The sequence below is a fragment of the Rhodnius prolixus genome, unplaced genomic scaffold, assembly GCF_049639745.1.
Source record: "Rhodnius prolixus isolate KJV_2025 unplaced genomic scaffold, Rpr scaffold_5, whole genome shotgun sequence".
Classification (NCBI taxonomy): Eukaryota; Metazoa; Arthropoda; class Insecta; order Hemiptera; family Reduviidae; genus Rhodnius; species Rhodnius prolixus.
In genome coordinates this window covers 18,435,443-18,460,247 of record NW_027411624.1, presented here as the reverse complement: position 1 = coordinate 18,460,247, position 24,805 = coordinate 18,435,443, and the positions used below count along the sequence as shown (strand labels likewise).

General features: G+C 29.9%; 2 protein-coding genes across 2 annotated transcripts; both read left to right on the top strand.

Annotated features, from left to right (window-relative positions):
• The first annotated feature begins 1,639 nt into the window (after nucleotides 1–1,639).
• Nucleotides 1,640–11,686, top strand: LOC141458061 (uncharacterized). Its single transcript, XM_074135602.1, has 10 exons — nucleotides 1,640–1,960; nucleotides 3,096–3,167; nucleotides 3,243–3,392; nucleotides 5,073–5,213; nucleotides 6,154–6,234; nucleotides 7,045–7,125; nucleotides 7,329–7,427; nucleotides 8,135–9,547; nucleotides 9,628–9,742; nucleotides 11,252–11,686. The coding sequence occupies exons 1-10, from the start codon at nucleotides 1,720–1,722 to the stop codon at nucleotides 11,667–11,669; spliced, it is 2,811 nt and encodes a 936-aa protein (XP_073991703.1). The 5' UTR covers nucleotides 1,640–1,719; the 3' UTR covers nucleotides 11,670–11,686.
• A 3,679-nt stretch (nucleotides 11,687–15,365) lies between these two features.
• LOC141458026 (uncharacterized) lies at nucleotides 15,366–23,595 on the top strand. Its single transcript, XM_074135521.1, has 3 exons — nucleotides 15,366–15,525; nucleotides 18,761–18,894; nucleotides 22,794–23,595. The coding sequence occupies exons 1-3, from the start codon at nucleotides 15,501–15,503 to the stop codon at nucleotides 22,926–22,928; spliced, it is 294 nt and encodes a 97-aa protein (XP_073991622.1). The 5' UTR covers nucleotides 15,366–15,500; the 3' UTR covers nucleotides 22,929–23,595.
• The last annotated feature ends 1,210 nt before the right edge of the window (nucleotides 23,596–24,805 follow it).

Sequence of the window (24,805 nt, the reverse complement as noted above, 5' to 3'; positions counted from 1 at the left end):
AAAATTGTTAGATCTTTTAGCATAAGCCTGCAATTAATCGTAGATGGAAGTGTTGCTAACTCATCCAAATTGCAGTTCTTATTTGAGTTTTCGAACAGAAAATTTTATTAAAAGATTTCTTTAAATAAAAACAGTACTCTTTAGATTCTTTGTTAATTACTAACGGCAATAGCTATTTGATATCGCGCAATGGTAGGCTTAGTTGTTTAATACCATACAAATAAAAGTTTTTGTGTTTTTTTGATTAACATTCTGTATTTTATTTTATATACTCCATCAAATGGCTTACAGAGAAAATACTCGTTTTTAAAAGATAAGTAAAAGCAAAGAATTGACTATTTATTTCAATAAATGAAGTCTGTTTATATTGTAAGTTGTAAAAGTACTATTGGTAATGAAATTACCAGCTTACCACAGCAGATATTGATTTCAGCCAAGCGCGTGAGCATCTGAATAAAAATTTAGCAGCAAAAGCTGTGACACACATCACGAGAGTGATTACGACCGTATATATGTGTTCAGTACATACATACAAGTCTTTCACTTCGCTGTGGAGAAATTGGTGCTTACTGGCGATGTGCCTACTCATTTGCACAAGTTTGATCCAACCATAACATCTTTCTTAAATAACGCTAATTATTTGCTGCGAAGGATAAACATTATAATATTACAATATTATCTAACACTGCAGGCCTAATCACATTTGCTTCCTTAAATGTTTTTTCCCTTCTAATTTTTATGAATTCTTTTTCATCCAAAAGGCGAACTTAGCTGTTCTGTTATCTCAAAATGGATTGATAATAAACATTATTTCTCTCAAGCTTTCCAATTATACTGTTTCATAAAACAACATCACATCAAGAGCACAGCATTATTTAGCCGGTAGTAGGTATGAATATTATTTGGTGTTAACTACTCCATTGTGAATTTATAGCATTGGATAATAATCAGTTGATTTGTCATAATTAGTTTTTATGGCATTAGGCATTAGTTTTTTTAAAGTCAAAGGTCAGTGATGGTAAGTGAATTATTCTTATTGCCTCTTAATTCAGATTGCAGTAAATGTAAAACATCTTCAAAATTAGGACAAGAATGGAAGTAACTTGTGGCGCTGCATTATGGTAAGAAATCTACGTTCATTTTCCATCTACGTATGGAAAGCCTTTCTTTCAGTGATTGATACAATACAAAGCAATATTTTTAGATTATACACTTGCTGATTGGACTCCCATGCTATATGCAGACGATTTAAATGATTGGGTATCATAACTAAGTACTCGTTAAATGTTCGGTTTGAAAAAAGCTGTAAGATGGCAGCAGGGCGTTAGTGAAATCTGGAGTATGCGCAACCGCCAGTATGAGTTGGGATTTAGTGTGTCTTCATTCCCTTACCTTTCGGAAGCAGCAGCTAGGTTATCTTTTTGTTTTAGAAGAAAATATTATTAAATAGAAAAATTGAACTAAGTTTCAAGTATGACTGAATTAACTTTAAAAGGCAAAAGGGTTCAAATAAAATTATATTTTACATATTATCTTGGTCCTTAATTTCTAACTTGAACGACAGTTCATTTAGATTTTAATATATTTCTAGAACAGCCACACCGAGCGCTAGTGATAGTTTTCACTAACCTGTTACTGGTACGCTTGTTTTTAACCTATCAGTTAGTACCTGTGGTTATTCTGAAAATGTGAACAGCGTCTACTTGTCAACATTCAGCAATGCCTACTTGCGTAGTACCTGGATGCGGTAGAGGACCCAATAATGGCCAAGTAAGATTACATAGCTTACCAAAGGATGAAAAGGTATTTAAAATTTGGAAACAACGAATAGCAAATCCAAGAATTGAGGATTCTTCTAAAGGAAAAGGTTTTGTTTGTGAACGTCATTTTATTAAAGAGTGTCAGAGCCCTGGAACCAAAAGGTTAAGAAAATTTTCTCTTCCCACGATTGATTGTCCAGGTATAAATAAATCCCTTATTTAATATTTCACTCGATTTTATATTTGTGAAATGTTTTTGAAACTAACTTTTTGTTATTACTGATACCAAGAAAGAACAACAGGGGCGCTTCCTAAATTCATCCATTTTGTTTTGTTTAACGGCATCAAGGCGTGTTTTTATAAAATTAGTGTCGAATAACTGCTGCTTTCGAAAATTTTGATGAATGATTTTACAGTTTTTTTTACAGACAAGGAAATCATACAAGTGGAACTATACTAAAAAAAAAATTGTAGTTATTCGTGAATTGAATTTGTACATTCAATTCGTTTGCTAATAATTGATCGAAAAGCCAGATCAGTAAGAGCCGTTTTATAATTATTTGTTACACATTTGATGCAAAATGATCAGTCCTTTTCTTATCAGTCGAGAAAAATGGAAAAATGATCTTTATCAGGAGACTAGAAGTACTTAGTTTGTATCGTTTCTTAGGTCCTGATTACTTTCTAAAGTTTTTTCTTTCTTTTTTTTTAATCAAGAAATGAAGGTTGGGCCCTTTTGATAGAATTAAAAAAAAATAATTTTGTGATTTTCCAACAATTGGTTAGCGATGTGTAAAAAAGGTAAATTCGACTTTGTTTTATCAACTTCAGTACAATGTAATTCTAATTGTACATGCAATTCATCAGGAAGTTAGCAATATGTATGTATAAAACGTTTTTAAATTGTTTGCTAAATAATTTAGCAAATGTAACCAATAACCAAACTTTAATGAAATAAAGTTCGTGCTTGATAGAACACTTAGTTGATCTAAAGAAATATATTTATTTTTATAAACCTCAGAAAGGTTCTGAGGCATCTTCTTTCGCCAAAACGTAAGGTTAATTTTATTAGCCATAAAGTCTGCTGGTGCAGAGTGTTATGGAAACATAGTGAAAGTCAAATCCTCCAGACCAAACTATTGATTCAAACTCTGATTATAGTTGAAATTGCGATACCGGACAGAAACAGAAAAAAAAAATCTTTTGTGCAAAGACGGATAAAATAACTGATATTATCAAGCTTTGCGGACCCAACTCATTTTCAACATTCAGAGTAAATTAAGAAATTATTAACAAGTACTTTTTCTCTTAACATGATAAATTCTTTTTTTCTAGGCTTCACTGGAGAAGCTGTGCTTGAAACGTCTTTCCTTTATCCACCTAGACAATTAAATCCTGACATTGAAGGTAAATAAAACTCTTCCAATTTCTTAATAGAATAATTTTAAAAATAAATTGCTCATTTAAAAGTGTTTTTAACAGTTTTAGGCATCTATAATACACCAAATGAACTACAACTACAATCGTTCCAACACTATTCACAAAATGAGAATGCCTTTAATAATGTGTTCATGGATCTCACGGATATCCAGGTGGAAGAAATTGAAATTGATGGAAGAGTAAATGAGCAAGGTAAAAATTATAACATGGAATTATATTGTAAATTATTTGAATATTAGCTACTTGAAAGAATAAGCTTGTATGAAGTAATCACACAATGTGTTCTTACTTAATTTTACATTTTCTCTGACTTTAATTAAAGTAAACAGAGACCTGTTTGGTCAGATAGGCTTTACGTCCAACTACCAAAATGGAGGTCGATTGTAATTAATTAATATAACCTTCCACTAATATAAATCTTAGCATTACAAAGGAACAAGTTACAGTAAAAGTCGTCTGCCGGAGTTGGTACACATTTACGCAAAATTTAAGAATACAGATTGATACTGGTAATATAGTGTGCTATTACAATACAGAAATCGAGTAACAGAGATTTGGAATGGAAAATAAATCTATTAATAAAGAAAAGTGATTAACAAAATAATAATGATATCCAAAAGTAGTACTAGGATTTTATGAAATGATGAGTAAAAAAGAAATGACTGAATTGATAATGAATGAGAAGTATTAATTACAAATGACATTAACTCAAAAAATAAGAATATATTATAGCAAATAATTTAAAAAAACAGAAAATACACTTCTTATTGGAGCAATTATGGAATATAATACGAGGATTGAAGATTTATACCGAAATAAATAACGAGGATTAAAATAAGGTAAACAATACCTGGAATTCAAACACAATATTTACAACTTGAATGAAACAGTATTTATTATCCTCAATATTATTTAAGTTACTATTGACAATACATTATTTATTACGGATGATGTTTATTTTTTCTGACATTTACCAACTAAATTAAGAAGCTTTAATATCAGTGGCGAGTAACTTATGATGTAGAAAATGTTTGAAAAATAAACAAATGAAAAAAAAAAAACTAGTATTACTATACAAGAATATAATTAAAAAAATATTTTATTTACTCTAAAACGACTTAAAAAAGGAAGAAATATAGTTATCTGAGGCTTACTTCTCTAATCATAGAGATCATATGAGTAAGGGTGCAAAGCTGATGGTTATGAAGACTCCAATTGAAGCTTCAAAAATAATGCTTGGGAAGAGTGTTATTATATTGTATATTGAATAAAAAAAATCGTTCATTTCAAGTAATTTTGATAAACCTTCATCAGTTCCACAACATAAACTGATAATGTTAAGCTCAAGTGAATACCTTCGACAATTAAGTGGTAGAAAGTTAATGATGTCTAAACTGACTGTTTAGTCTATTTTTCTTCGCACTAGCATGAGTTTATCTCTTCTAATAACTTCAGCCATAACCTGAGAGATTATTTGAATATTTAAGAATTTTTCAGCGAGGTTACCTTATCTTCGAAATAAGTATGTAAATAATACCAGCAGAAGAGATTTTCGGTTATCTATCTAGCCGAAAGGGAAAGCGTAATTATTTTTTATTATTTAATTTCAAGTTTTCATTCCTATTTTTACTAGTATTCAAAATTTCTGGAGAACTTTTAGTCTGACTTTATAGTTAAATGGTAACAACCACTAAGGTGCCTACCAAACTGATATCATACTTAGATGAAAACCAGATATAAAAATTAAGCTATTGACTTAAAAATAAATTATTGATATTAATTGAAGTGAAAGCATTTAAGAGGACAGTAGGATAAAGCAATCCCTTTTTGAGTAAGAATACAAATAAAAATGGTTTTGTCTTTATTTTTCAGATGGACCAAATAAATATGAAGATGTTCCAATACGACTCTCTCCTGATTATCCAAAAACCAATGAGATTTACCCCATTTTTATTGATCTCGTGGATGTTAAAGAAGAAGAGGAAACTGAATCCAAAGAAACTGAATTTCCAGGTAAATGAATATTAAATGAACAAATCCAGTCATAAATTTTCCAAACTATCGACCTGGAGACTAGGTCATCTTCAGGGCTGAGGAACATATTATATAGTTTCAGAATTATAATGTAAATTAATTTTATATTAAAAATAGTTCACAAAAAATTAATTACACTGTGCTATTAACAATTAAAATATTTTTTTTTTTTACATTGTTACATTTAAAGTTGGTGTGTCTTCTGTCCTGTCTGTTCATAACCTCACTGAAATTGGCAATATTATTTCTTTATCTTGGATTAACGATTCATTCGCCACAAACAATGAACAATATTAAATGATCATTATCTTGACAAATAAATATACATATATATAAAAGTTTCTTCGTGCAACTGCATAATAATGTGACAACAATACATTAAAAGTGAAGGCTAAAGTTATACTTTTAATCGCAAAAAAATATAAGCATTCATTACTTTTCATTCTAGGTTTAATTTAAATCTATATATTTCTTCAACATATTATCATTTTATTTATTTTGCCACTTATGCGAATTATCTTCTGATTTTGATTGAACTGGTAATTGTCGCCAAAGTAGCTGTCCGAACTATTCATATGTTTGAAAAGTTCCACTTGTTAAAGCAATTATGTAATTTCTACACCGGTAGAACAATTTAAGAGGCAAAATTATATTGGGCAAACCTGACGTCAAAGATAAAGGCATTGTAAAAAAATTTACTTGGCTGTCTTCAAGTGCAAAATGTTACCGTTGTCAAATGATTCTTATTTTTTATTTATTTATTTTTTTTTTATAAATTATTTGATTATATATTGATATTAAGTACATATAAAAAGAAAAGTAGTCTCCAATTTTTTCAGGTGGAGCTTAACATCCAACTACCAATTAGGTTTAAATATACAATATACAAAAAACATGATGTTTTTAATTTTGTTTTCAGGAATATATGATTCAAACGATGACATTGATCCACTCGCGGAACCTACTTCTTCTGAATCTAAAAAGGGTATATTTAAAAATGGTAAGTCTTTATTTTGTTAAATATTTATTTTTTGCAGCAAATGTTATTAATAGAATACATTGGATTAATAAAAATACCTTACTTAGATTTTAAAAGAAAACTCTACTCCAAGAAAATAAAAGAGTTTCGTACATCAGGTAGAAAATTAGATAAATGCTTTTTGTATAGTTCTAAAAAGTTGTGTCCACTGGGGAAATAGATAACTATTGCGGGGAAATGACGAGGTGGATGTTACCACAACCAAGAAAGCGCTAGAAAGAGTGCCTGATGGTATATATATCAATCAGTTCCACAGCAGTTAAGAAGGTATCCTTAATCTGACACCACATAATCTTGTTGTCTAAAGATGGACAGAGAGGGATAGTCCTCAGAGTATCTAGGGTGTGCATTGAAAAGAAAGAAGGGGTCTTTGGGAGTAGGAAGGGAAAACCCCCGTGTACTCTTGCTCTGGTACATCGCTAGAGATTGAATGAGTTACAACTTCTTTTGCAAAATTTCCTCAATGAGGGTTCCAGGAGAGAATTGAAGAGTGAATCCATTTTTGCTAGGATTAAGAAATGTGATTGTGTGGCACAGATGGGTTGAAATCTTTTGAGAGAACTTCGGCTATACAGTTTGCACCAAAAACCAGATTTTTTTTTTGCGTCTTACAGAGGAAATTTACCGAAACGTTTGAAATATATATATTTATAGTATCAAAATGGTAAAGGTAGAACAATGTTTCTTCAATGACGGCAGTTATGGATTATTAAAACAAAATGTAATTTAAATCAAGTAACAACTGAATGTATTAACTGATTACTTTTTCAGAAACGTTTTGTTATAATGGACTTTACTCTGATGCACTTGCACAAGCCAATTCGTTGCCAATAGATACTCCTTTAGATAAAGGTAGGTTATAATGTTTACTACCTCAGTTTTAGTTGTTGAAGCTCTTATTTATTTAATCCTTTATCAACTTAGGCAAATCAATCAAAACATTATAGTTAGAAATTTTTAAAGAGCCATAATCAATAAATACGACTCATTAAGTGGCTCATGCCAATAAAAAAAATACAAATTATATTTGCAATAATTATAATTATTTGTTGCAGTTGATGTAATAAAACCTCGAAAAATAAGTAAAAAGTGCCAAAATACGAGGAATTTCATATTAAAGGATGGTTCCTATTCAAAAAAATTAATTCAATTTGGTGAGTAGAATAAAAATAAAGGTGGTAATTTTCATTTCGAATATTTTATATAGAAGAACTAGAATTGGTTTCTTCTTACTCCATTTTGTTAGAGATCTGTTGGTTATTAACTCGCTTTTACCTTGTTCGTTAGTGATATAGCTATTGTTAACTCACAAGGCGCCACGGTAGCCGAACGGTTAGAGGCGAGAACTGTAAAGCAAATACGTATTGTGGTACTGGGTTCGATTCCCGGTCTTAGGCGTTGGATTTTATTTAATGGTTAATAAAAGAATTTTATAGTAAAGTATGTTCGCTAGTCGCCTCCGTCCACGACACCTAATTGGTAGTTGGACGTTAAGCCCCGCCTGAAAAAATAGGCGATTACTTTTTTTTTTGTTTGTTAACCCACAAATAATTTTAAAAACCATAAAATGAATTATACCTATTGTGCCGAAATTAGAAGAATTCTCATCTTTTCAAAATTCATTCAACTTAGTTTGGGATTAAAATTAATTATTTTTAATTTTAAAAGATTTATTTAAAAAAAATTGAGAGAGGATTGCTTAAAATCTATTAATGTGTAAGTCGCGCTTTCTTAAATTGATTTAAAATAATTTCTTTGCTCTTCAAACTATTATTATTATTATTTATACATTTATTTATTTACTTTTTGACAAGAATAGATTTATGGTCTTTCATCCTGTAATTTTTTGTTTTTGTTTCAGCTAAAAGTAATTTTGTGCCAAGAAGACTGAATCTTTGTAAACCAGTAGGAATTTCAAAGCGCCAAAAATTAGCTTGGCGAATTTCCGTATACTTGAAGCGAGCTATCCCACCAAAAATACATAACAAACGTAAAATTCATGAGAATGAACTCAAAAAAAGAAAGAACAAGAAAAAGATGAAATTGTTGCCCATGGTTATTAAAAGACCCACAGAATCACGACCAGAACAACCATCAAAATCAAATACAGTTAAAGGATATTTTAATAAAAGCCATTTTCGTATTATTGAAGATTTTGTTAAATCAAAAAATTTTAATTTATTTTGTACCAAAACTGGTACCAGACCTTTGGCTGGAAAAATTTTATCTTTACAGATGAAAACTAGATTATTTTGTCCCCTAAGAGAAAAGTTCACAGTTGAGGATAAAATATTTGCCCTTTCATTATATACAAAATTTGGCCTAAAAAAATACAAAGATCTTTCAGAATTTTGTGCTCTACCACCAATAAAATCGCTTCTTGAGATAATGAAGCACGTGCCATGTTTACCCGGTTTACACAAACAATTATTTGATAATTTAAAAAGAAGTGTTGTAAAATTAGATGATACAGATAAATATTGTTCCATTATATTCCAAGAGATACCATTGGCAAGGGAAGAATTGTTAAAAACCAATGAAAATGGTGACTTCGATGAGGACAACTTTTGTTATAATGAAAAATTAAAAGGTGATAATGTTACCGTTATAACTTTGAGAGGATTGAATAGAGACTGGAGACAGCCTGTGTCTTTTCATTTGACAAAAGGGAAAATAAAATCGTATGATTTAGCATCATTACTTAGGGAAGTTATCATTTTAGCATTAGAAATTAGTCTCAGAGTTGTGGCGGTGGTGTTCAATAAAAAAGAAAGCTACATAGAGGCGGTCTCCTTATTGAACTCGGAATCGTTATTTTCAACAGAAGAAGATGATAGAACGTCAAGTATAGATATCATTGAAATCGATAGTAATCATGATAGTTACCCAGAAGCGCCAATTAAAAGTGAAAGTAACCAACTTAGGAATGTAACACAAAAAAAACCTTCTTGGATTAATGGATGTATGTTACATCTGAGAAATAATGAAATTGCTCTTTTGTACAATCCAACCAATCTATTAAGAGTTGTAAGAAATAAATGGTTAACTTATGATATTTCATTTGCTGAGAATGGAAAAGTTAAGCAGGCTTCTTGGAATCATATAATGAAACTTTATTCGGCAGACGAAGGTAATGAGGATACGAAATTCTGTCCAAAACTAACACATCATCATGTAATTCTAGAAGAAATCGATAAAGGAAGTATAAGATGTTGTACGCAAGTGTTCAGTCAGAGAGTATCCTCTGCAATGAGATGTTTAGCCAAATTAGGTGGTAAGTTTAATGTTCTATCAATTAAAAAAAAAAATATCACAAAACATATTTAAAATACAATTTTTGGAATTTTTTTTCAGCATTTGGTAGTGACAGTTCAGCCACTGATACGGCTGATTTATTATTATTTTTTGACAAGTTATTTGATAGCTTTAATGGTACAAATAATGTTCCTGAAAGGGGAAAACCACTCAGGTAATAGAAATATATGGTATTAAATAATTTGATTACAAAGTTTTTAAGATTAGCAATGGGTAATTTTTTCTGATTTTTTTCTTTTTCTCTTTTTTGTAATTTTTTGTAGTTTTTACTGGAAATTCGAGACTCTGGAACACAAATTTTTTTTTAGCTTCAATAATGTACACACATTTTCTGTATCAAAACTAACACTGTAGAAGGCAGTGAGATTTCTCTTTAGTTCCATCTAATATAGTTTGTACCAAAAATTAAAAATAGAAGAGCAACATTTAAGTCCAAGTTTAAAGGAATTTATTGAATTATTAAATATATCAGATTTATTGAATGGTCCCAGGCCACGTAGAATGAATTTAAAAATAATATTTGTTCACTTTTGCTCTGTCACACTCCCTTATATTTTTTAGTCATTGTTATGTTCGTCTAATGGGAAGAAAACAATTATTCCCAATTTCAGTCTTTATTTATTGTTGACCAAGGTTTTAAGTTATCTTTAGGGCTGTGAAATAAAGTTATCAGAATTTGTTTTATTTGAAATATCTTAAAATTACATTTCGTATAGTTTGACATTGGTTTAAAATTATTTTGTTTTTACTAATTGAAATTGCTCATTGATTTCGATTTCTTAGTTAAATTGCACATTTTCCCCCTCATTTCTACTTTAACTGTTCAAATGATTTTTGTTGTATTTATTTTATTCATATTCTGATTTACGATATTCTTTGTTGTATTATTTTGTAAATTGCAAAATTACTCCAATTCGGTTTTTTAATTAATAGATTGACAGTTTTTATTAATGAAGCTTATTTACATAAAGAAATCCAGTTTTCTTATTGTTACTTAAAGACAAAACTCCTTGGGATATTCCATCAGAAGTAGTTGTTGTCATAGTATTTATTTTTAAAGAACAAAAACAACATTAGGCAAAAATTATAACTTAAAATATGCTTTCTGCCGAAGTAATTTTTAAGAAATAAATAAAAATCAATAAAATAAAAATAAATGTAAACATTGTGTGTAAAACTATCATAGCGCAGCAAAAACTGAACAAAGTACACAGAAACTATTAAAATACGAAAGAAAACTACCTTTTATTTATTTATTTAGTCATTATTCGTATTTTTATTTTTTGTGCAGTAGTAATTGTGAATATTATTTATATTTACAGTTTTTTTTTTTTTTTAATTTAATCTTATTAAAGTTTACCTGTTTATTCCTTATCTTCTATTTATTTATTTTTTTAATTTTAATTCCTTAATAATAGGACATTTATTTCAGTTATAAAATGTAAAATTAATTTACTCATTTTCATGCTTAAAAGTAATCATATGATATTATTCGAATATAATACATCTAACAATCCCTCAAATAGTTTAAATCGCCCTTGTCTCAAACTGCAGATGATTTATCACAATCTTTTATCAAATATGTTAGTCAGTTTTACTGATATTTTTATTACGACATTAAAAAAAATGAAAGTAATAAGCCAATATTTCGTGTTTTTTTTAGGTGTTCAGTAAAGGCTGGTTCACCTCACCAAGATTTTTGGAGATCATCCAGTAATGTTTTATCAAGCATGCGTTTTATGACACCTTTTAAAGAAGAATCAACCGTCTTTAATCTGTGGTTGACAACTTTAGGTTCTGTACACAGACTTTGTGACAGACTATTAAAACAAAGGGGTCTTAGCAACATACCATTGGGCCATTTGAATTGCGATCCTTTAGAAACTTTTACTAGTTTCCTACTCAAACAAGACGCTTTTACAATACGTCCAACTTATGAAATGTTTCATGACTCTTTTAGGACGCTCTTATTCAGTGGTGATTACGTGAACGATGACATGAGTAGCTATCAAATACATCAACTTGACTCTCTTAAGAGTTTTGTATTTGACGAAAAACCTACAGCATTGATAGATATTTAAAAGTTTGATTGATTGACGTGATTTACAAATTAAAATGTTGAGTATTGGAGAGTTTATATTCCATGATTATACCTAATGATTCTTTCAATGTACTAAACTTTTATTTTGAGTTCAATTGCTATTTGAATATTTTTGTAAATTATATAAAGAATGATTACTAATTTTTGTTTACTTAGCCTGTTCAGTAAATAAGCAGAAAAATGAAGTTGCCCTGAATGTGCGAATCTATGTTAATATAGGCTATTGTATAATAGTAATTATAGTAGACCAAAAAAATATAAATTTGTAAAGTTAATGCCATCCCATGGAAAGTTAATTGTTGGATTTGAGAGACATATTTTGAAAAATATTTTATAATATTACGAATTTTTTAAAATAGTCTAATAATATTTTTAAAAAAGAATAAATATAAAAGTTATTTCCTCACAAATTATTGATTGCTTTCTTTCCTTATTACCGCTTATTTATTTTATTTTATTTTTCATCACATCTCTTTCTAAACACATCTTGAATGAGAAACAGAGTAGAAGTAACCTTATTATGGTACAATGGAAGAGCAGTAAAACCTTAAGGCAACCAACTAATCCAGCAATCTCTGAAATTGTACTTATTTTATAAAAAACAGGATTTTATCTATTCAATTGAAGAATAGACAAATGCATCTCCAAATAAACCTTATTTTGTGAGAAGTGTACTGGATGGAATAAATAAACGTCAAAGTGATTGTTATTCATCTTGCATGTGGTAATAAAAAATGAGAGTCTTTCTTAGGTTAATGTAACCGTTCTATTCGATTACATGACCTAATTTATGTATAGAACTTGCCTAAATTTGATCCATTATGGTGTATTAAATTTCCTTTGATTTTTTTTGTCGAAGTGTGATAAAAAATCCTCTGGTTAGAAGCATTTCCAATTCATGTCTCGTTTAATTGAAAAGAATTATCTATTTAGGACTTTTACAAAATTATCATTATCTTTAATTTTATAGCTCCGCAGAAATCGATAATATATTGTAGTAGTTATATAATATAATTATATATATAAACCCTATAATTTTACTGGTCCCCAACTTTATTTTAAAATGCTTAATACATAGGTAGCAATTATCTTGCTTAATCCAAGCTATGATTTGTAATAATACTTTATCAGTTACTGAAGTCACTATTTTGAAGAAATGACAATTGATCTTGATTCTTTTCAAGATGATTTGTTTTTTTTTTGCTTTTGCGTTTTTAGTTTCCCTTTATCCTTAGTGTATGCTAAATATCAATGCTGCAATACTGTTTTTACAGCTGCTATTTTGAAGTTTTATAGAACAGATAAATATTTGAATAAGGGATGTCTAGAAATTAGGTGACATTGGGCAACTCCCATTAGTGCAGATATCTATCTAAATTTTCTATTACCTGGCAGGAATACATGGGAAACAGTTTTTGGAAATGGCTTGTCTATTTCGTACAAACTTCTACAAAGAATGATTTGGAGTAAATCTTTAGGTTTTCATTTTAATTTTTTCTTCACATTTTAAGAAGAGAGTAAAAAAGACGCCGTCAAGATATTTGTTAAAGGTTGATCTTCAATTGAAGCTATAGTATTTGGAGTAAAAACGGATCAGTAATTCAATACAAACAATTCTAGTTTCCTATGCGACAATAATTCTTAAACCTGAAACATATAAATGCAGAAAGAACGCACTAAATAAAAAAAGCAACAATATGGATGATCGAAATTAACCAAAATAAGTTTTTAATGAAAGGTTATTCTTTATTCAAAATAATGCGTATATTTTGGCAAGGCGCGCGTTCCCTTTTCGAAGGCAGTAAGGACTGCGTAATTCATATTGAAAGGGGGCAAAAGCTGTTTTTTGTTCTGAACAATTGCTAGAAAAATAATACAAATAATCCATCTTTTCTTTATCAAAATATATTTTGAATAAGTTTTGACTTTGAACCTTATTGAAATCCTCACCAAAGGGTTTGTTTAGCTTGAAATAATTGTCTATTCCGCCCATTGCATTAAAAATCGAACGCTTTAGTAAGCCCAAATTTTATTTGATCCGGACTTTAAAGTAGTTTTTGCACTTTTGTGAATTAATGGTACATTACGGATGATTTATTGGATTTTTTTATTGTAGACAATTAAACAAAATTTCTTCAGGTTACATTGAAAAAAAAAACATTCTGTTAGTCTTCCTCACAGTTCCTTCCATGCAACCATAGAGGTCGCGTTTTTACTACAGATACGTTTCGGACTGCTTGGAGTCTGTCTCATAAAAACGCTTGCTAATAATATATTTGTTTTCTATGTGAAATCTAAGTTAATATTAAAATAGATGAAAACAAGTAAGCCATTCAGGCAGTAACTAAAATAATCACAATGTGAAGTCACAGAAAAGAGAAAAAGTAAAAATTTGACAATAATCATTAACCTCACAATAATAATTGAAATAAGGACGGAAAATAATAAGGATGTTTAGCTCAGTGATTGGAATATACTGGATTCCAACGTCGAGATACCGTGTTCGAATTCAGCAGTAGCCTTCCAACTCACTTTTCGGTGATGGACAGTGTTGACCAGAGGCCGGCAGTGCATTAGTAAAAGGTATGGGTGCTAATAATAAATGTGGACGCGCTATAAAATTAAAAAGAAAAAGCTAAATACAAAAAAATTGTTATTATTAAGCTACCGTCCTGTCGTCACGCACCACCTTCAAGTCAACATTTTTATAAAGGTTATAGTAGGATTCAACACACAATTGTAATGCGGGTTAATAAATTTCTAAGAAATAGAATTGAGTGGGATCACTGGTCGCTAGTTACCAAACTTGAGTCAATAAATTAGAAATTAGAATGAAAGAATTTATTGTGTAATACTTGAAATAATGCTTGAGTGAATAAAGTTTGTAAGTAGCGCAATAAGATAGAAAACCTGGTATGAGCCTGCTCATTCCTTTCTCTTTACTACAATTATTGTGGTCTAATTTATAGATATATTTAAATTTTATAACTCCCAATTTAAAAACATATTTCATTCTTACTGACATTATCCACATTTCCAACGCTTTTTTGGACTTAAGGAACTTCAATCAGGGACACATCTCTATATTCTCAAATGTAAGAAGAGGACGCCTCCCAATGAAGACAATCCCTGAAAAATCCCATCTGGTGAAAATGAACATTAACAGATATTCCAGGAACTAGAAATTAAAATTGGAAAAACCAATTACCTAAAAATTAAATGTGAACGATTCTGATTAAACATTCATCGTTTGCATGTTTAAGTTGTAAAAACACACTTGAACTTATGACAAGATTTGTACGTTTTATTCATTATTCACAAATTTAGTATCTGGATAATGAAGGATGAAAGAAAAATATTAGCTTGAGTAAAGGCATCAATAACAAATATTGAAATAGAAAACAACAATCAGATATCAAACAAAGATATCTTTATTTTGGCAGAAGTTAAATCAGAACTCCCATACTACTTGTGTCGTCCCTAGATCCTCGTGGAAATACATTCATATAACTACCCACCATTTTCGGTGCACTCATGAATGGAAAAATGGATTTATAGGTCTGCAGCTAAGAGCATGCGGCCGAGGGTGGTGATTGCCGGGAGCCGTACACACTGTCGCCATATCCAAGGGGGCGGAGTCCAGTCTTCCATGACGTCAACATCCACCCTCAGCAAGGAGCTATATAAAGCCCTTGGCTGAAACATTTCTGCCTTTACTGAAAAAACCGCTTACCAAGGGAAATTTTAAGAAAAAACAAGAAGCAACCCTCCTAGAACTTACCATCCAGTTATCAACGAACTAGATCTGCTGATGGCTACTACTACACAAAGCAAAAGTAAGTCCACTTATATCTTCAATTTCCTTCCCTTGCTGCTCGTTAGTTTTAGATTATTGATTTCTTTTAATGGTTCGCCATTAACTTTTTTTAGAATTCTCAGGTAAATCTGCTTAAAATAATAATAATAATAATAAAAAACTATTTTTACGGTTCAAAAAATCCTAATGCCGCATATTACTTCGTAGATTGCTAAACTTCAGTTTTTCATACTGAAACAAAATTTGAGGATTAATGCTTTTTCTTACTACAATTTACATAGTTAAATTATTTTTTTTTTAACTTAGCAATTTTATAATCGCTTAGCTATCGTAAACTACTATTCTGCCACACTGAAATTAATTAAGTTCGAGGGAAGCGTAATATCTCGAAAACCTTCCAAAAATCTTTTCATTTTTTTTTAAATTGTTGCAAGCAAACGTGATATCACCTCATTTGTGCAATTGTACGAAATTGGGGGGGGGGGGAACCTCTGGTGACTCAGTTAGAGAGGCAAAAAACTAAAATAAACTCATGCTTTGTAAATACGTAATTACAATAAACCGATTTCCTTCAAATTTGAAATTCTAGAAATAAATTTAAAACACATTATATGTATTGTATAAAATACAAATTTGAAGTAAAATTGAATAATAAAATATTTACAATATAATGTAACTATTTCAGTATTAAGTACGATTGTGTGCGCTACATACTATAATAGGTAAATAAAAGTGTAGCGTAAATTTTGAATTTGTATGAAATTTATAATTTGGTAATTCAAAAATCTTTTCACTAATCCACTTTGCAGCATAGATTACTTACTTATCTGAGACTTTTTCAAAACCATCTCTAGTACATTCTTTTAAATACGTTTTACCTCACATACATGAAGTTCTATAACTTGTTTGAATTATATTTCCTGAAAAAAATTTGTATTGTAACAATTCTGGGGTATTATAGGAAAAGGATTCCCTCTAAAGTGTCATTTCAAAAAAATATACGGTTTTTAAAAGCATAGAGTTCGGAGAATAGTAAATGCTCGAACTCTGTGTAATTATATAGGATAGATAAAAGTTAGAGAAGATTATTAGTTGGAAGAAAACAATTCAAATTTAAAAAAAAAGTGTGTAGAAACCTTAGATCACTATTATTACTATAGTAAGGAATAGTGTAAGTGGTCACACCAGTCTTCATCATGTAAAATTCGAGAATTATTCAGTATATTTTATTTGAATTACTATTCCTATTTTAATTAAGCTGATATCCCATTTTATTTATTTTATATTTGTATTTATTCTTGAAGGATTTCATTCCCAGAATGAAATTGTTTCTTTTTCCATCTTTATTTGTGGCTTTAGTTTGCGAACTCTTGAGGTAGACGAAAAATTGCATTTTTGATTTCGGTATACTTTTTCTTTTCATCTTCATTTTTTTGAAAAATAGTCCAACGATTTCTTTTAAACTTGTGTAAAAACTCGAAAGGAGAGACTAAAAGGAAAATGACGTTTTAGAAAAGTCTTTCTGGCTGACTTCATTTAACTTTTGATTCTAACAACTCATAAAATGAGCAATAACTTTGTCCCAAGAAAATTAACTTTAACGTAGAAATGCGCCATTTCACTAATTTACACGGTGTTTCCTTAGAGTGAGATTTAAGTAGCTAAAATGCCGAGTTAAAATCTCTTGAAAGTGTAGTAATAATCTCTTTTTACAGCTTTTGTAATCCTTTTTCTCAGATAAAGACCTGTTGCTTGTGTTAAAAATCCTTTTTACAAAAACATATTTTATTTACGGGTTTTATAGTCTTGTTTCTCACAAAAATACCTACATAAAAATGGTTATGTATTTATTCTATGTAATATTGTTTGAAAATTTCAAGCTTAAAGGTTACCTGAGGACTGTAGTCAGAGAAAGTTGTTTAAATGTTTACATTAGATTTTGTCTTTTTTAAAAAATTGCTTCAACTAATAGAACACAATTGCTATATTTTTCTTTACATAAGTTTTCTTCTTTTAGGGACAGAAATTTGTAGATAACTTTTACATTATATTAACAAAGGTACTTAAAAATGTTTATAGAATCATTTACTCTAATTACATATTGGCTTTCAGGAATTTTTCCAAGTGTAGAAAATGTGCAAATATGTTAGGAATCATGTTGCAATTTCATAATTGGATACATTATTCTAGACATTAACTGTTACATAAGTGTGTTATACTATAAACATTTATACATAAAATAATTGCATATAATTGCGTTGCACAATAAATATAATTTAGGTTCACAAGTCTCTATTACTGATTTTACAGTAGGTAAATTCTTAGTTAACAATCTTACTTCGATTTTTTTTTTGTTTACTTTTAAATTACATTTTCCTCTCATTTCAAACCTAACTATATGCTTTGGACTAAGTCCTAAAATCAACCTTTGCACAAACTCACTTTGCCTTCTACCTTCTCTAGAACCAGTAACCTGTATTTACTGCTAGAGCTAATTCGTAGATACCTTAAAATAGAATTTATTGCCTTATATTTATGCAGTTTGTTTACTAAATTTCACTAATAATCCAAGGTCTCGGAAATTTTTTCTTTAAGGAAACATGACGAATTACCTGATATTCTGATACTTGATATTTTAATAGATTTTATTATCCTACAATTAGTAAAACGTGCGAAAAACTTTCTGAATTATCCCTTCTGAAGAAAGAACAATATTGAGACTTCCTCGCAAACTTTTAAGAACAATTTTCCAAATAGAAGTGTTAGGCTTGGCCGTAGTTCTCATTAAAAATTTGCAAGATGTAGTAAGAACGGAATGTTAAGTTTTGCTTCTTCAAATTTTGTGTTATTTTATTCACCAATAATAACCATTTAATAAAAATCTGTTCTTTTTTTTTGCATTCAGAGAGGCCTCAAAACTTGTTTAAAGTCAAAATTCATTTTTGAGAATGTGATTTGACCGCAATAATTCGTCTTATCAGTTGTATCGATGCTTTTCCACCAAAGAGATTTAATTAAAAAGGTTTCTTTGAGTGAGTACACTTCGCCACGCTTTTATTTAAGTGATGAATTTGTAAATAATGCAGGAGCAGAAAATTCAGTATAAAAAAAAATTGTCTCTTGTTATTGTAAGAATTGCAGAAAGAAAAAATTTTGGAGTGTACCTCAATAAACTATTTCAATTATTATTACTATTACAAATAAAAGAACATCGATTTCTTTCTGAATTAGTAACCTTTGAAAAACTTTTAAAGTGATGTCTCGTGAGGTGATTGTTGTGGCTGTTCTGATGATGGTGCTGCTGTCATCTTCCATGGTCCAATCAAGATACCTGCCGACTAGAGGTGCAGATGACCGCATTCTCAGACTTAGGCAATTACTGAAAGATGTAAGTATTTTCTGAATAAAACTTTCATTTCTAATAACAAAATAAAAAATTAAACAAAAACTTGAAAATAAATTAGTAAATTTTTTAACATAAAAACAAAATTAATAAAAAAATCTTACTGAAATTAGTTGGGAATGCCTAACAGACTGGTTGGTGAAATATTTGTATAAAAAGAAAAGTAATAATAATAAAAAAAGAAGAAATAAACTTAGACTGAAGCCAATGCAAAAAAGGGTAACTGTTGGAACAAAGCCAAGTTAAACTGGGGTGTTTTTGCCCAATAGTATTGGCTTTCTTTGAAGCAAGTTGGCCCCACAATTTCTGTTAATCCACAATTTAATTGTCTATTCTTAAACATATCATCCTTTACAATTTTGATGAATATGTCCATGAAAGATTAATGGGGATTAATGATAAAGTGTTGCTGTTTAAACAACTTAATTTTTCTTTCACTTCATTTATTGAATTATAAAAAAAAATTTATAAAAAGAAAAAATATTAACTTTTTTTCATCCAGTTATGTGCATTTCTACTGCACAGTTAAAAGGGAAAATGTTAAATAATGCATTAATACTTAAAACAGAATAAAAATGTAATTTAGGGAAATAACTTCTCATTTAAATAAAAGCAAGTATTAAAAATGTTTTTAAAATAAATATTTAGTTTAACCGCTACAACCATGTAATTAATCATCAATTTTTTTCCTCTTATCTTTAATTAGAATAACGTTACATTCTTCCTAAAGCGAACTATCCTTAATACCGTTTTCCTAACACAATTTGTTAAGTACCTAGGACTCTTCATGGACAAACGTCTAACCTGGAATCCGCATTCTAGACTTAAACGGAAAAAACTAAAACGATTCAAACCTCTCTAGACTTCTCGACAAACGATCGAAACTTTCTTTAAACAACAGACAACAAATCTAGACAATGATACTTAATCCGTTAGGACATACGGAATGGAATTTTGAGGTTTAATCAAAGTTTAAAATATCTACAAAAACACTTCAACGAACTCCTAATGGGTCCTTAATGCGTTTCAATTTCTACCTTGTTTTCCAGTTTCCTATGTTTCTGAAGCTGCTAGATCCGGTTAAGCTAAGTTCCACTCCTCATTTTCTTCACATTTCCTCTAATTTCCCAACTTACTGTATTAGCAATAAATCCTCCAAGACCGTTGAAGAGTCGATGGCCACGTGGTGGTCTTCTTAATGAAGTAAGTGCCAATACATAATAATGAATGCTCTTCTTTGAGAGTTTCACCATTAACTGAATTTTCCCCTCATGTTACTCAAGAATACATATGGAGCATGAAGTATCAGCTTCACTTGTTGCAGAAATGTACTACAATTGTGAAAATAAAAATAGTGAGAGAGAAAAAACAAATCAATCATCAGAGTGAGTCAGTTCTACATTTCTCTTCTTTTCATTATGCGACTGTTGGAGAATTTGATTCAGTAAAAAGACCCCTTACATAAATATTTATTTCAGGACAACAAATATTGATTTGTGACCTCATAAATAAGGGCTAGGAATTGTGTTTTTACTGTCATTACCTTCAAACTTATATTCCAACACTAACTACAGCTATTGATGTCAAAATATTTTTTTGTTAAATGAGGAAATATTTCTATTGTAAAACTTTTATGAGTTTTTGATTATTTAATTATAATAATTTTAAGTAAAGAATTTATTTATAAGTTGGAATTAGAAAGTTTAGTTTCCTGCGGGTAGGTGGCAGCACCGATAGATTTAGTTTAATTTTCTTAGCTTATATTGCTTCTTTTTTTTTAACATACTCTTCTATAACTAGTCTACATGGTCAATACGTTTTTGTTAACATAAAAATTTGTTGTTTTCTTCACTTCATCTAATTAAAGATAAGTGGAAACATTGCGATTGAGCCATTAATTTGATGTTTAGTTCTGTATATAAGAAACATATTGCTTTCCACCTAAGTTCAATCCATTCAGTCTATGTTGAAACATTCAGTAAATTCAGTAAAATTCAGCATGCAGTTGAGGCGTTCAGTTCGGCATTCGAATTTTTAAAGAAAACGTATAAGCTAGAATTCTAAATGACCATCTGGAGGGTTAAATCATTTCAAGATTATAAGTGTACTTTTTTTTCTTAACAAAGGAAAATTTCTTATTTTGCGGAACCTTATTAAATAAAAACAAATATATATATATATATCAATCGTCGGTCACATTTTAACAATTTTTTTAAAACTGTTCTCAAACATAATATTCTTACCCAATTTAAAAAAAATGTATTCCGATACTATCCAAAAACTTGATTTAATAGCAATCCTTCCTTTGATTGCAAAATGAAAAACTCATAATATTCATTTATATTATATTTATTGTCCTTAGTAACATAAGAAATTCCTAAGTCATACACGCTAGCCCTTAAAATAAGGTCAGAAAAGTTTCTAATCTATCTTTAGAATTCATGACGCAGTTTGACTTTCACACACTGACTGACAGCACTGGAAATCGTATCCGTGGTAGCGAATGAATGGTATGTAGTATACAGTCTAAAATTTATAGCACTTACTCAAGTATTAACGTTAGTAGAAATTACATAAACTTCTTCAATGTTTAAATAAATTCTTGTAGTGATCTAGATACCTATGCCAATTAATTACCTATACATTTCGAATTGTTTAAACAGAATTAATAAAGTATCATAAAATTGACACAAATAAAAGAAAAGCGGATATGAAAAGGGAAAGTGCAGACAGGTCATGCTCTTGAACGGTAAAAAGTAAAACAGTTCAAATATTTAGAAGCCCGGAGCTTTATTTAGAAGCAAAAGCGTGGCTGCTTGGGACTGGAAACCATTTAGAGGAAAAGTGCAGTGGAATGCCTTTTTAGATTTCTCAGCGTGGCTTCATCAACAAACGCACAATTTCAAAGAAAATTGACTATAAGAGTACCATCTTGTCAATATTGAACTATACACGAATCTTAATAAAAAGAAAAGCAAACTCTAAGCTATAGAGATGCAAGAATCCCTTCGCCGAGTCAAAGGCAAGTTCTGAAGGTATCGGCTAAGAAATACCATCTTACGGGTTAATCTAGTTCGGCAAACCAGTTCAGAAGGTAGCTGTAGAACATAGGCTGCAATGGGTGGCAAAAGATAGTTATTGAAGACTACCTATTAGGCTAGATTAGATTAGAGGAAAGTTGGTGGAAGTTTAAGAAAGAAATTTATGGCATGGAAAGGATTTAAAGTAAAGATAGCATGATAGAATAAAAAATAAGAAAACATATTAAGCTTGAGCTTCTAAAAAGATTTTAAAAAACTTTTTAAAATAATTTCAATAATTTCTTTCAAATTAATGTTTTTGGATGTTATTTTAGTATGAACAGAGTTGTCTTCTAGTTGTCAATTAGATGACAGGTTTTGGTTTTAAATTATTTTTTCCTAAATATATTTCTCTTTGGAATGGAATTTGTCGGGAAATCTGCACGACTTAAAAGACTTAAGCGTGTCACCGAACTTGATATCGCTTTAGTAACCTAATAAATACAGAAAGAAAGAAATATTCCAGTCATTTCTACTCCAGTACTTAAAATACTTAATCTTACATCAGTTCTCAACACCAAAGAATATGTTTCCTCTTAGATGTTCTTGAAGGATCTTCTTTGAAAGTTTCAGGGTATAGAGGATTATTTTTTAATGATTTTTAAGATTCACTGGCTAGGGAAGTCTTTTAAATTTCCTAATTAATATCAATAAAGCAGTACTTTTTCTACGGCATACCAATGCAGTAAAATTTTATTTTTTCTTATTTTTGTAAACTTAACATCATTTATATTCTTCAGACTTGTACTAATATGAAAAATCGGTAATATACCATTCATTTTTTTTAATTTATTTTCTGCTCAGTTAATGGAAAATGATCTGGACCCCATAATGGAACATCCTGCAGCTCTCAACGGCCAATACGACCCAAGGCTATACAAGAGGGCAGCTCCTCCTGTACAATGGGATGCAGTTGGAGCCCAGTTTGCTGGAAACTAATACAAGTCCCAGTACTTTAAAAAAAATACTTTGGCAAACCTACAATACAAATATTTGCCTAAAACAAAAACAAAAATCTTTTTCAATTTACATATGTACAACAAGAAAAAAAGAGTACTATTGAAAAATTTGAATGTAAATTTAATTGGTGCTATTTATTAATAAGTTTGTCAACAAATGAAGGATTTATTTTAAATTGAGTATTATTTATAGATTAACTTACGTGTATTTCTAGTAAAGCAAATAGTATTTTATTTATTTTTATATTTAATTTAATTACACATGACCTGGCAGAATATCGTAGGTTATTTCTCTTGATTGTTGTTAAAAGTTGGATTAAAAAGAAACCAATAGTGCACTCAAAATGTTTCATAAAATGTTTTACATTAAGAAAATACTCACTTAATCAAACGAAAACATAAATCTTTTCTCTCATCAAGCTTTCTTTCTAAAAATATTTCAACTACATTCAAACAAATATAAACGAACCTTGTTTTAATGTATTCCTTTAATAAAATAATTGCATTGCACAGAAATTAAGTTCCTATTATAATAAAATACATTTATTTTAGCAATAAATATCAATGTAATTGTGGACAATAATTTTTTTATATAAATTATTTAGTTAGTCATTGTAATAAAGTTGTTTTATGCGCATTAATTTAAATTTGCCTGGTTTGGTTTCCATCCTGAAATTTCTTCTTTTATTTTTTTTAAAAAAAGATTTTTTTTTGGCATTGGCTTCCGCCATACAGCCAGCATCGTCTAGGTGCTTATCACTAGAATATCACTCACTCTCCATTCTTACCTACAAATACATTCGCTTCACACATTCTTCCCTCTACTATATACAACTATTTGCATAAACTACAGCTAATGGATGGAGCAGCACTCTGCCATCCTTATAGCTTAACCAAAATTAAAATCACGTAATCCTTCTCTAAGCATTTTCTTCCATTCATTCTAATTCGGCTATAGCTTTTAAATACATTCATATTTCATTGCTAGCTCTGCTATCGACTTAAGCACATAAATTTTGGTGGAGAATATAATGTCTTCGTAGCGAAATGGTGCATCTAAATACCTGTATATATCGTCAAACATTCGTTTCCTTTCTACCACATAACGTGGACATATCATTATTACATGTTTGAAATCCTCCTCCTCATTGCAATCTACGCAAAGAGGAGAGGACCTTTTGTTGATCCTGTGTAGATACGATCCGCACACCGCGTGGTTCGCTCTCAGCCTGCTTATTGTCGTAACAACCCATTTATTAGTGACAGTTCCCTTAAACCATGGTTGTCTAGGTAACTGATCTGCCATAGTTTTATAGAATCTACCTTTATCACCATTATTGTAATCTGTCTGCCATTTTTGTAGTGCTGCTTTTGCAATTATACCCTTGATATCGGTGTGTGGTAATTTATAATTAGCCATTTCCCCCACTATTGGTGGCTTCCTTTGCAAGTGTATCAACAATTTCATTCTCTTTTATACCACAATGACCCCTTACCCACAAAAAATTAATGCAGACTCCCTTCTCTTTAAAAATGGCAATAGTTTCTACAATCTCTGCGATAATGTGATTCATTCCTGTAGACTGGTTGTGTATATGTGATAATTTACACAACGCACTCTGGCTGTCACTAATAATGGTATATTTTTTCTCCGACAACGAATAAATATATTTTAAAGCCGTTAAAATAGCAATTAGCTCCGCTGTATAGATGGACGCCTCATCTTCTAATTTAATTATGTAAAATAGTTCCGAACCGGATCATACACAGCACTTCCGACTTTATTATTGATTTTGGACCCATTAAAAAAAGGTTATTTAACACGATAAAATAATTTTTGTAGAATATATATTTTAA

Bases quoted from the DNA above. Each gene is read 5' to 3' on its own strand.
- LOC141458061 (XM_074135602.1), top strand. From the start codon at position 1,720: ATGCCTACTTGCGTAGTACCTGGATGCGGTAGAGGACCCAATAATGGC. The intron at 3,393-5,072 runs GTAAAAATTATA...TTTATTTTTCAG, and splicing joins TGGAAGAGTAAATGAGCAAG to ATGGACCAAATAAATATGAA. The intron at 5,214-6,153 runs GTAAATGAATAT...TTTTGTTTTCAG, and splicing joins CAAAGAAACTGAATTTCCAG to GAATATATGATTCAAACGAT.
- LOC141458026 (XM_074135521.1), top strand. From the start codon at position 15,501: ATGGCTACTACTACACAAAGCAAAA. The intron at 15,526-18,760 runs GTAAGTCCACTT...AAACTTTTAAAG, and splicing joins TACTACTACACAAAGCAAAA to TGATGTCTCGTGAGGTGATT. The intron at 18,895-22,793 runs GTAAGTATTTTC...TTTTCTGCTCAG, and splicing joins TTAGGCAATTACTGAAAGAT to TTAATGGAAAATGATCTGGA.